Below are 13,184 nucleotides of genomic sequence, written 5' to 3'. Positions count from 1 at the left end.
CTGTCATCCTTTCAGCGTGTATGGCCTGAGGAGGAGGAGGAGGATCCTGAAAGTGATCTTCCTAGTGAGGACAGCCATGTGTTGCGTACAGGTACCCTGGCACACATGGCTGACTTCATGTTAGGATGCCTTTCTCGTGACCCTCGCGTTACACGCATTCTGGCCACTACGGATTACTGGGTGTACACACTGCTCAACCCACGGTATAAGGAGAATCTTTCCACTCTCATACCCGAAGAGGAAAGGGGTTTGAGAGTGATGCTATACCACAGGACCCTGGCGGACAAACTGATGGTAAAATGGTAAAATTCCCATCCGACAGCGCTAATGGCGCAGTTCCGAGGGCCAGGTAGCAGGGGAGGCGCGGAGATCAGGCAGCATGTACAGCACAGGCAGGGGAACACTCTCTAAGGCCTTTGACAGCTTTCTGGCTCCCCAGCAAGACTGTGTCACTGCTCCCCAGTCACGGCTGAGTCGGCGGGAGCACTGTAAAAGGATGGTGAGGAAGTACGTAGCCGATCGCACGACCGTCCTCCGTGACGCCTCTGCCCCCTACAACTACTGGGTGTCGAAGCTGGACACGTGGCCTGAACTTGCGCTGTATGCCCTGGAGGTGTTTGCTTGTCCGGCGGCTACCGTCTTGTCAGAGAGGGTGTTTAGTGCGGCTGGGGGAATCATCACAGATAAGCGTACCCGCCTGTCAACCGACAGTGCCGACAGGCTTACACTCATCAAGATGAACAAAGCCTGGATTTCCCCAAGACTTCTCTTCTCCACCAGTGGACAGCAGCGATACCTAAGCAATACGTAGGCTGCACCCGCGGATGGAAGCATTGTTCTCTATCACCATCAAAAACGTGGACCTTTTAGCTTCATCAATCTGTGTATAATATTCATCCTCCTCCTGCTCCTCCTCCTGAAACCTGACGTAATCACGCCGAACGGGCAATTTTTCTTAGGCCCACAAGGCTCAGTCATATAATTTTTGTAAACAATTTTTATACGTTTCAATGCTCATTAAAGCGTTGAAACTTGCACCTGAACCAATTTTTTTTTTAACTGGGCTGCCTCCAGGCCTAGTTACAAATTAAGCCACATTAACCAAAGAGATTAATGGGTTTCACCTGCCCTCTTGGTTGGGCATGGGCAATTTTTCTGACGTACATTAGTACTGTTGGTACACCAATTTTTTGATGCCCTCACCTACAGTGTAATCCAATTAATTTTTTGCCCACCTGCATTAAAGCTGACGTTACCTCAGCTGTGCTGGGCACTGCAATGGGATATATTTATGTACCGTCTGTGGGTTCCAGGCACCCACCCATGCTGTCGGTCCACACGGAGTTGTAACTGCATGTGTCCACTTCTAAAGAACCCCAGTCTGACTCGGGCATGCAGTGTGGGCCGAAGCCCACCTGCATTAAACATGACAGTACCTCAGCTGTGCTGGGCACTGCAATGGGATATATTTATGTACCGCCGGTGGGTTTCAGGGAGCCACCCATGCTGTGCGTCCACAGGGACTTCACAATAGGGAGTTGTACCTGCCTGTGTCTATGAATTAAAAACCCCGGTCAGGTTGGGGCATGCAGTGTGGGCCGAAGCCCACCTGCATTTAATCTGACGTTAGCTCTGCTGTCCAGGGCACTGCAATGGGATACATTTATGTACAGCCGGTGGGTTCCAGGGAGCCACCCATGCTGTGGGTGCACACGGAATTCCCATTGCGGAGTTGTACCTGCCTGTGACTATTTATAAAAAACTGCGGTCTGACTGGGGAATGCAGACACCTTGACAGAATGAATAGTGTGTGGCACATAGGTTCCCCATTGCTATGCCCACGTGTGCAGCTCCTGATGGCGGTGGCACAGGATTATATTTCTCATTGCTTCTGTACAGCATTGTGGGCTATCGCCCCGCCCCTTTTAAAGAGGGTCGCTGCCTAGCCGTGCCAACCCTCTGCAGTGTGTGCCTGCGGTTCCTCCTCATGGCAGACGCACTTATAAATAGACATGAGGGTGGTGTGGCATGAGGGCAGCTGAAGGCTGCGCAGGGACACTTTGGTGGACACTGGGTCGTGCGGGGGGGGGGGGGGTTGGGCAGCATGTAACCCAGGAGAAGTGGTAGCGGAGTGTCATGCAGGCAGTGATTGTGCTTTGTTGGAGGTAGTGTGGTGCTTAGCTAAGGTATGCATTGCTAATGAGGGCTTTTCAGAAGTAAAAATTGTTGGGAGGGGGGGCACTCTTGCCGCTATTGTGGCTTAATAGTGGGACCTGTGAACTTGAGATGCAGCCCAACATGTAGCCCCTCGCCTGCCCTATCCGTTGCTGTGTCGTTCCCATCACTTTCTTGAATTGCCCAGATTTTCACAAATGAAAACCTTAGTGAGCATCGGCGATATACAAAAATGCTTGGGTCGCCCATTGACTTCAATGGGGTTCGTTACTCGAAACGAACCCTCGAGCATCGCGAAAATTTCGTCCCGAGTAACGAGCACCCGAGCATTTTGGTGCTCGCTCATCTCTAGTTACCGGTGATCACTGGAGGTAACTGCACTGCAATTACTATCGGGCCAGTTTCAGATGACCTTTCATGCGCCTATAATACATATGAGTGTCATGGCTAAACCGTGAGTCTACTAAACCAATAGCATCATAGATTTCAGTAGATCCAAAAAATGCTCATGAAATTGGTACATCTGAAATTGCCTATATAGTCAAGGTACACTATACGTATAGTTCTTGGTTTTGGTGCTGTATTCATATTACAAGCTTGGTTCTGATGCCAAATTTATGTGATTAGCTTGGCTCTGCTGCAGCCAATGACTTTACAATTCGCCAGTAATTTGTGCAGCCATTGGCTGACACAGGTGGCCATGGTCTGGCTGTTGTTGGTGGACTGTATAATTTAGGATTTTTTTTTTGTCGGGGACCCAAGTCTAGTGACCTGCCCAGGGCCCATGGTCTACTTAATCTGCCACTGCTACTACTAAGCACAAAGCTCACAATATTAAGGCTAAGGCCAGGCTCACACAACTGTGCCAGTATAGCGTATTCCACGCTCAGGTTTTGGGTGCGGAATACGCTTTACCCATCTCCCACAGACAGCCTTGTTGCCGAATTGTACGAAATATGCGCACAAGAAAAATCATTCATGTTTTATCTTGGCGAATGTTAGGCACACATACACGCTAAGATAGTACATGGTGATGGGCGGCACTCAGCAAGTACGCCATGTCATATGTGAGCCCGGCCTAAGTATCTCCCATATATAAAAATACATTAACCTTCTAGAAAGTGTGTATTTGCATTAGGATCCCATTACGCACTCCTGAGTTCCTGCAGCTTGTTAGTTTTCAGGAAGAAATTACAGCTAAGTGGTTATTGATTTGACAGAGAGCATATAATGTAGTGGGGGGTGCGCAGCCTGCTCAGTGCAAGGTGTGGTGGTCACGGCGAAGGGTCCTCCGACGAGCTCCAAGTATGGATCCACGAAAGCCAGAAAGTACCTGTCCTTCAAGTTTCCCAAGTTTACCAGATGGGTAATTACTAATTAATTATTTTTATATTAATTGAAACTTTAAAGGACATTATTACTTTTATGTACTTGTTACATTAATAGCACCAGCCGTTAGATGTTGCATGTCCAACGTCTAATTTTCTAATTATTTCAAGATGCTTATCTTTTATGATTTTTTTTTTTTAACTAAATTATGGATAGTTGATTGTTGACAACTCTAAGAGATAATATGCCAAAACTATTTTAATTTGAGATTTGCTGAAGGTGGTTTCACATCTGCACTCGAACCTCTGGTCGAAGGTTCCATCACAGATCCGGCACAAAATACTGGAAGAAAAAGAGAGCTGCATGCAGCACTTTTTCTTCTTTCCAAAAGCCAGGCAGCTGAGCGGAAAGTGAACAGACCCTACTATAGTCAAAGGGTCCTTCAGAGCTGTTCGGCTAAGGGGATTCCACTTTTCTGCTTCCCTAACAGATCAAGAAACCGAAACTCTAGTCGAAGATGTGAAACCACCCAACTGCACCTGAATACTAATAGTCTACATACACAATATGCCCTAAGGGGAGTAAGACTGGGAAACTCAATGGTGGAATAGGATCTTGGTGTAGTTGGTGATCATCTAGAAGAAGCAGTTCACTTTTTTGAGCATCCATTCATCAAAAAGGATCTCCTGAAGTTAGAAAAAAAGGCTTGAGAACTGTAATTCTAAGAAAAGATTAAAAATCACCATATTTAGTTTCGAAAATGCATATCAATTTGTACAGGTACCGTGTTTCCCAGAAAATAAGACAGTGTCTTATATTAATTTTTGTTCAAAAAGGTTTAACTTTTTTACATGTATAGCTGCCTGGACACTATTTATATTGTCTTTTTTAATTAACTGTTAGCAAGGCTTAATTTTGGAGTAGGGCTTATATTTCAAGCATCCTCAAAAAGCCTGAAAAATCATTTTGCATCCTCAAAAATTCTGGAAAATCATGCTATGTCTTATTTTCAGGGTATGTCTTATTTTCAGGGAAACAGGGTATATCAATGGCCCATTCAGATATTACAGTATTCACTTGTTTACTATCGGGGAACCCTCCTTGGTTGGAGGAATAAGAGGTTCAGACTTTAGACAGAACCAGGAGCTGTGATGGTGTGGAATAGTCACCTCCGGAATGACTGGCTATAGGTGAAATAGGTGGCTGCTTCAAAAAAAGAAGAGGTGATTTTTGGAAACCAAACCACGGCGATGCTTCTGTAGAGTACATGGATCCATATGTGCTCGATTGTTGATCTCCTATAGGATAAGGAAGGATGTTCTTTTTTCTCTTTCACAGCAGACTGACTCGTAACTTCGGGCATTCCTCTGCCGTCCTCTGGATAAAATGACATCATTTATTGTTCTCACTTTTCCTTTGTCCATATCCCATATCCTCCACCCTGGAACATGATGGTCATATATCTTTTTATAAGCATGATATCTGAGTTTATTAGCATAGATTGTCTCTATCAGGGAACTAGTTTTTGTAAAGCTCCACGTCCCCGAGTCTGCCGTTAGGTGAAAGTCCGGCCATCCCATGTAACAAGGGTTAAAATAAGGCAAGTCATTGTAGTTGCGTATAAACTATTGTACGGTTATGGCGATACCAAATAGGTGTAGGTTTTCTTTTTTTTACTACTTTTTGACTTTAGAACACCTAACTTGCCGTATTCTGAGAGCCGTAACGTTATTTTCCCATCAGTGGGGCTGTGCGAGGGATTGTTTTTGGCAAAATGAGTTAATGTTTCATTTAGACATATTTTGGGGTACATAGGCTTATGAGCCAGGATACCAGTTTTACACTGTGATAGTGATTACAGTGCAGTTACCTCCAGTGATCACAGGGGATGTCTTTTCTGATTGGTGATGTCCATTTTAGTTTTGCTTCTCTATATGGGCCCAGACCACCATCACAATCCACAAATTATCTCTGCACACTCTTCTCAACTTGCCACAATCGCCAATGCCCCTTTCAATAACCCCTCCATAGTAAATAGTGCCACTTTGTGGCCCCTATTAGTTATGCTGACCCCCTGTTACCTCTGTTAGTTGTGCTGACCCCCTGTGGCCACTCTTAATTATGCTGACCCCGTGGCCTTCCTTATAGTGCCCCCTGTGGCTGTTCCTAGTTATAGTGAACTCCTGTGGCCCCTCCTGTGGTTATAGTTCCCCCCTCCACTAACACCTCCATCATCGAGTCCCATGTAAAAACCAAACTATCTCTGCCTTCATCTACTCCATTCCACACAAATAAAGATCACTCCCTTTCCTACAACCCCTACCTTTAGCCCCTCAACATCCAGTGCCATGTAAAACATCCCTCTCCCTCCTTTCAGAAGATCTAATATGTAGCCCCACGTAAAACATCTCTTACCCTCTCTTCTGCCCCATCTAACATACAGTCCCATGTAAAATCCTCCCTCCCCTCTTGTTATGAGCCGCAGCGTAGCCTCTCTCCTCCACTGCCCCTGGCTAATGTTCTTAAGATCACAGAGTCCAGAGATGGGAGAGGAGCTATGCTATAGCGAAGGGTCCTGGCAGTGGAGGGGAACAGGCAGCAGTTGCTTCTCCTGGTCTGGACAGCTGGCAGCCAAGGACCGCACTCAGACCCCGGGCCACCTGTAGAGTAACTCTAATCTATATAAATGGACTAGACAGGGTAACATATACTCTGCATCACTTTTAACGTAAAGAGACAGCAACATTCTACATGTTGTCTGAAACTGAAACATTTTAAATGGTTCAAACAACTTGGGGGAATTCCTAAAGGCAAAATTGGTGTAAAGAAGTAGCAAGCCTCAGTTGTATGAAAGTTTGGAGACTTTTTTGCGCTCCACACCACTTTTTAAAGAAGGTGTGGCTTTTTGAAAAGAGGCATAAATTACACAAGATATTTACTCCAGCTCGCAGCTGGCATAGATTTCTGTGGAGGCACATGGATGGCCCAAAATGCATCTACTGTATGAAGAAGTAGTATGTATCTCTTCATACATTAGGCACCTTATGTGTTGGGGGTGATCATATCAAGACCGGCATTTGAAACACTAGCCTTAATAAATTTCCCCCCTTATGCTTATGTGAAGTCCAGTGTGATGACTAGCAAACATGCAATACACGTTACTTGCCTAAAATTACATTTTTCTGTTGGCCACTAGGGGTCTCCCTTCTAACTTGCTATGCACTGCCTGCTGTCAGGTAATGTTATATCTATCACTTACTGTTACCATGCTACTACTTTTGTGGACTTTCTCTTCTATTTTATTTTTTGCCATATGATGTTTAACAAGCCATAAATGTTATATACAGTACATCGCACTTAAAGATTAACCCCTTCAGAACCAGGGAGTTTTTTATTCTTGTTTTTTCGTTCCAAGGGCCATAACTTTTTTATTGTTCCATCAACATGGCTATAGGAAGGCTTGTTTTTTGCAGGACAGGTTATATTTTTTTGTACCTTATGATGTACAAAAAAAAATGTATAAAAAATTTTAAGTGGGGAGACATTTAAAAAAAATGAAATTGCGCCATTTCTAGGAGATCTAGTTTTTACAGGATCCACAGTGCAATAAAAATGACATGTTCTATGGGTCAGTACGATTACGGTGATACCAGATTTATATAGTTTTTTTTACATGTTTTTCTATTTCTAAAAACAAAATAAGATTTTTCCTTAAACAAAAAGTACTTTCTGTCGCCATGTACTGAGACCCGTGATTTTTCTTTATTTTTTCATCGATTTGGCTGTGTGAGCTGCAGTTTTTATTAGTACCATTTTAGGAAACCTATGTCTTTTTCTTCATTTTATTAAAAAAAAATTTTGCAGCTGGGATACAAAAAAAGAAAAATCACATCTCTGGCATTCTGTCTTTTTTTTCTATGGCCTTCACTATGCAGGATAAATGTGGTGATGTTTTAATAATTCTGACGTTTATATACACAGGGATACTAAATAGGTTTTTTTTTAATAGTTTAGATTTTTTTATGGGAAAAGAGGGTTTTTACATTTACATATTTTTTCATTTTTGTTAAAAAAATGTAAAAATCTTGTCTTTACACTTTTATTTAGTCTATTTATTTATTTATTTTCATTTATTTATTTATTTAGTCACTGGGGACTTGAACCTGTGATCATTTGATTATTTGTACTATATACTGCAGTGCCTTAATATTGCAGTATATAGCGATTTTTAGTGTTGCCTATAAAGCCCTTACGTAGGCTCCAGCTGTGATGTGTACCCATCGGCACCTCCTGATTGCATTGCAGGGAGTGCCCAAGGAGCATAGGAGGGTGTCCCCTGCTCTCGCTGACTGGAATGCCCCCCCCCCCCACCTAATCACTGACTTTTAGCTGCGCGGTCATCTTTAACCGCAGCATCTAAACAGTTAATTGTGCACGTAAAGTTACCTCTGATCGTGGCAGTTACCGACAGCTGTGAGAAATAGCTGATTGCCGCCAGATATGGAGTGAACTCAGCTCCCAAGCCTGCTCCATAAACCCTTGACGACGTATGATGTAAATTTACATTAGATGGCCAGGCAGTAGTTAAAGGTTGGATCAGCATTAGCAGATCACCGAGAGTCCAGCACCTGGTAAACTCACTGATCAGTTATGTGCTGGAGCCATTGGGCACCAGAACTAGTACAGCGCCATACATTGTGCAGTGGCCCAGAATGGTAGTGCATGCTATATCATTCAAGTGAATGCACTATTTACGGACTATGAAATGAACAACTATAATTACCTATCTTTTACTTATAACTTGCAGTTTGATGGACTCACATGTTACTTACATTTTTGTTTTTTCTTGTAGGCAAGAGCTGACGGAGCTGGAAAACTCCATGGTAAACATCATAAAGATCTTCCATTCGTATTCTAATGGCCACTGCAAGCTGAGGAGGAAAAATCTGAAAGAGCTGATCAACAACCAGATGTCCACATTTGTGAAGGTGAGCGACACAACAACTAGGCCATGAATGTGACAACCCAACTGAAAAAAAAAAATCATTATTAAAGGGGCTTTCCCATTACATAAAATGGCTTCACCACCACTCTGTCCCTTCTGTGTGCTGGACATGTGACTTCTGCAGCCAATCACTGGCTATAGAAGGTCACTGATGTGGCTACTGATTGGCTGCACTAGTCACATGTCCTGGTCAGTGGCAACCAGAAAGGACAAAGAGGTGGTGAGGCAATTTATGTTGCAGAACTTGTTTATATTGAACTTGTTTTACATTTTTCTTGGCTGTAACTATTTTTATGATTTATTCGGCCATTGGATGACCACTTCCATGTACAGGAATGCAACTGAGTGAAGTTGGCAAAACATTCAAAATCATTCATTCACAATATATGCCGCTATGATGACCAGTATCTAAAGAGTGAACAATAATAATGTATCACTTGTATTTTTTTTTATTTTTTACTACAGCTAGGGATGATTTTCAGGGAAGGGCTTATATTTAAAGCCCTTCCCCGAAAATCACTGCGGGGGTGCCGGCATCCTATTCCTTTCAATGGGGCCGCCGGCAGCAGCATCCCCATTGAAATCAATGGCAGAGCTTTGTGATCTTCTGCCACAGATGTGACAGCTGTGGCAGGGAATTCCTTACTTCCCGTAGGGAGTCCCCTTGTCACTAAACACTGTGACAGTGCTGTCACGGTGTTCAGTGATGAGTGGACTCCCTGCGGGTAACATTGACACGCAGCACAGACCTATGGTGCACGCATGTCTTATGTTTTGCAGGTACATGCGTTTGCACACCTGTGAACACATCATAGGGAGCCAATGGTTCTAATAGACGCGTGGTTTTGTGCGGTTGTATGTATGCACACGCTTGTCTGAACGAGGCCTTAGTTTGAATTGCTGATTAATTTGTTACTATTTAATGCTTGATTTTGTCTGTCTGAATTGTAAAGTGCTGCAGAATATGAGGGGGATATCAATTATTACTTTAACCCTTTCCAATCCAATTTTGGATTCAGGGTTTCCTAAAAGGCTCTCTCTTTTTTGCTGTTATACAACAGTGCCATCTGCTGGCTAAAGCCAGTGTGTGCGCGCCGGAGAGGCTCCGACAGCGGAGTGGCTGGCAATAGACGGTAAGAATACCCTGTCGGACGTCTTCTGACATTGGAGCTGTACAAGCTTCAATTAGAAAGTAGGAAGACGTCAGACAGTGGATTGGAAAGGGTTAAAAGCTTGGAAGTTCTACATTATGCCTCAGATAACAAACTGGCTTATCTCTTTTATTTTACAGCAAGTCCAAGATACAGACACACTTGATGTTATTTTCAGAGACTTGGATGCAAACCACGACCGAGAGATAGACTTCAGTGAATTTGCTGCATTAATTGCTATGGTTGCATCTGCATGCCATACCTCTCTCCACGAAGCCCAATGAATGAATCGAGAAGTCATAGCATGTAGCCATTTTTAAAATTATTTTACAATATGAGCACTAGACAGCTATATGTGCTGTATTGTGTCTAGCTTACATTGCATTTGTGCTCTTTGTATATGGATTACCCTTATATTGGTTTCTTGTTCTCTTTGTTGCTTTTGTATACACGACTTACCAGTGGACTTCTATGTTACTAAAATCAGCTATAGGTGCCTTGTGGATATGATGAGGCTGTATATAAGCACCCACCTTACATGTGAGTTCGCCATAAAAGTACTGCGATTTGCATAGTTTATGTCTACGGACACTACCTGCTTATGTTACACAACACCAACTATAAAAATTAAGTATGTTTTTCATTACAGAAATAAATTATATATCATATTAAACTCTCTTCTGCACTGGGCATGCATAGTGCCGTCATATAGTGTATAATATCATTCAGCTACCTCCAAAATGCCATATACATGGGATCAAACCTACCATGCTGTTATTTAAAAAACTTCCAAAACTCAAATTATGGTTAAACAATATTGGAAAATATAATCGATAGGCGACCAACTGTCACATGACGGTGACGTCATCAAAGGTCCCGCATCCTTGTGCAGATTGCGGGCAGACTACAAACCCCCTGCGGCTTCAGTTGCTATGGAATACTAATGAACAGCTAGCCGGACAGCAGCCGTGTGCGTACAGGACCTTTGATGAGGTCACCGTTATGTGATCAGGGGCGGAGCAGGTGACTCCCTCACTGGGGATGAAGGACCTTTGATGATGTCACTGTCATGTGATCAGGGGCGGAGCATGTAAGTCACTCACAAACCCACTCACTCACACACAGACGGATTAGTGTCTATGAATATGGACTCATAGACTTTCTATTGAGTTTGTACACCGCATCAAGGAGAGCCAGAAAGAGTGCAGTGTTCTGTCCCTTTGTTGTAACATTTAGTGGGGGTTCAGCATCCAGATCCCTACTGTTTAATACTTCTGCCATGTCACTGTGGCATGTCAGAGGTTTTCTGAAAGTTTTGTTACACTTTAGCCTGGCTAATTATTTTATATTGTTTCAATATGTAACAGGAAATTTTTGTAATCTCATCGGAACATAACAGTGTTGTAGAATTCCCTACTTTGGGGTCAGTAATAAAAACACAAAGGCTTAAATGTAAAAAAAATGAACATAGAGTGGCATAGAGGAAAGTTACCTATCCGATAACAAACCACATTATCAACATGTAGGTAACTAAAAGAAACTTGATGTGATATTGAAGGGGAGGGGTAAGAGGGGGGGTTCACTATTAGGAATAAAGGCTGTTCATATCTTTGACACTTTATTTTATTGAAACAGACAATTTTGCTTCTATTTCTTGATGAAAATAAGAACACAGATGGCTTTTAATAAATATATTGAGTTGTTGTCTTTTGTCTTCATTCGACTTCATTATGGTCTTGTAGTCTATAACTGGATGTCAAGTCTGGATACTTGGATACTGGAACTTTTCATTATAATGGATATTTCTTATTCTGCTAAAGCCCATACAAACCATTGTGGCAAGCTGGGGTCTACTTGCCTGCGGATCGCCAACTTCCAGACCGGAATGGGCACCAGCCGTGTAGAAACACGCTCTGGAGACGTGGATTTTCTTTAAACCTCGCTCCTGCCAGTCTTTATTCGCAGGACAAACAACTTAAACAGAGTCCATATAACGTACTTCAGTAAAACATAAAGTCCATATACACACCCCACCTGGGTGTTGAGGTTAGGGTGGTCAAACCTGTCAACCTCCTGCCTTCCTGGTCTGCAATAGACTCTGGGGCTAGCAGCCCTCCCAGCTCCACTGAGCTGTTTCTTGGCTCTCTCAGCCAACATCTCTCTGGGTGTAGCAGGAATGTACCCTTATATACAACTTCCTGACCACACCTATGGGCGTTTTCCCTTTTCTCAGGCACCAGAATGCCTGTCTGTTGCCCCCTACAGGCCATTCTCTGTAGTGCACCTCTACACCATATACAGACTACTTTACCAGGAGACAAAAAAGAAATGACCAAATACTGCTTTATTTATTAAAGAAACAAACCTGATGCTTGTTCACTTCATAGGCATTAGTTAGGATGCGGATACACATAATAGAATTGTGTACCTAGATTGTACATCAGATTGTCTACTTCAATTATCAAGTGTGCACTTGTTTTATATGAAGAATTATTCAATGTCACTCCCACCTACACATACCATAAAGTTGGCTCGACCCTTTACCTAATCTTGTTCTCTGGCCATCAAAATATTCTACTTAGTGTCTGCAAAAAGTACAGGAAAAAGGAGTCATTAGAAGTGAAATATGATGGGACTGAATGACATTCTTCAAACCTGCCACCAACCATTTCATAGGAATTTTTACTAGTATCGCTAATGTGAAGAAAAATCATATACTTGAGAATGACCCAGCATGCGGATGGTAGGTTAAAAATTCCAAACGTTATTCCATGCAATTAAAAACCACCAGTATATAGTACAGACCGGTTACGCATTTCAGAGACTTGAACTTAAAGGGGTTTTCCAGGGAAAATGCTATTGATGACCTATCCTCAATAGTTGTCCGTTGGGGTCCACCTCTCGGGAACCCGACCAATCAGCTGATTGTTCGCCCGCTGAGAGTGCTGCAGTTACACATGGGTCGAAGTGGAAGTATCTGCTTCGACCTCCGTGTAGTTGGTAGTGCTTGTAATTGCAGGCACGACTCCCATTGATTTCAATGAAAGCTGCCCTTGTTATTTCAAGCGTCGGCTACTACACAGGGGTTGGAGCAAAGACATCTACTGCCTCCGCGCTGACCCCTGAGGATAGGTCATTAGAGATGAGCGAGTATACTCGCTAAGGGCAATTACTCGAGCGAGCACTGTCCTTAGCAAGTACCTGCCTGTTCGGAAGAAAAGATTCGGGTGCCAGCGCAGGTGAGCAGTGAGTTGCGGCAGTGAGCAGGGGGGAGTGGGGGGGAGAGAGGGAGAGGGAGAGAGATCTCACCTCTGTTCCTCCCCGCTCTCCCCGCCGGCACCCGAATCTTTTCTTCCGAGCAAGTACTTGCTAAGGACAATGCTCGCTCGAGTAATTGCCCTTAGCGAGTATGCTCGCTCATCTCTATAGGTCATCCATAGTATTTTCTCAGGAAAACCCCTTTAAGATTAGCAGTCTGTATAACAATAGCCTTTACCTATTCAAATAAATATGGTGGGTCATTC

At 43.3% G+C, this 13,184-nt stretch overlaps 1 protein-coding gene across 1 annotated transcript; it reads left to right on the top strand.

The window, feature by feature from the left end:
• The first annotated feature begins 3,445 nt into the window (after positions 1–3,445).
• LOC136613496 (protein S100-B-like) lies at positions 3,446–11,329 on the top strand. The gene is made up of 3 exons (XM_066594056.1): positions 3,446–3,541; positions 8,357–8,492; positions 9,801–11,329. Exons 1-3 carry the CDS (start codon positions 3,483–3,485, stop codon positions 9,942–9,944), a joined length of 339 nt encoding a protein of 112 aa, XP_066450153.1. The 5' UTR covers positions 3,446–3,482; the 3' UTR covers positions 9,945–11,329.
• Positions 11,330–13,184: the final 1,855 nt, after the last annotated feature.

This window comes from Eleutherodactylus coqui, chromosome 1, assembly GCF_035609145.1.
Source record: "Eleutherodactylus coqui strain aEleCoq1 chromosome 1, aEleCoq1.hap1, whole genome shotgun sequence".
In the NCBI taxonomy this organism is placed as follows: Eukaryota; Metazoa; Chordata; class Amphibia; order Anura; family Eleutherodactylidae; genus Eleutherodactylus; species Eleutherodactylus coqui.
This window is presented reverse-complemented; position numbering and strand designations above follow the sequence as displayed.

What these genes read in the sequence shown, in the direction of transcription:
- LOC136613496 (XM_066594056.1), top strand. Translation starts at nt 3,483, where the DNA reads ATGGATCCACGAAAGCCAGAAAGTACCTGTCCTTCAAGTTTCCCAAGT. An exon ending in TTCCCAAGTTTACCAGATGG is followed by an intron (nt 3,542 to 8,356) that starts GTAATTACTAAT and finishes TTTTTCTTGTAG; the next exon opens with GCAAGAGCTGACGGAGCTGG. An exon ending in AGATGTCCACATTTGTGAAG is followed by an intron (nt 8,493 to 9,800) that starts GTGAGCGACACA and finishes TTTATTTTACAG; the next exon opens with CAAGTCCAAGATACAGACAC.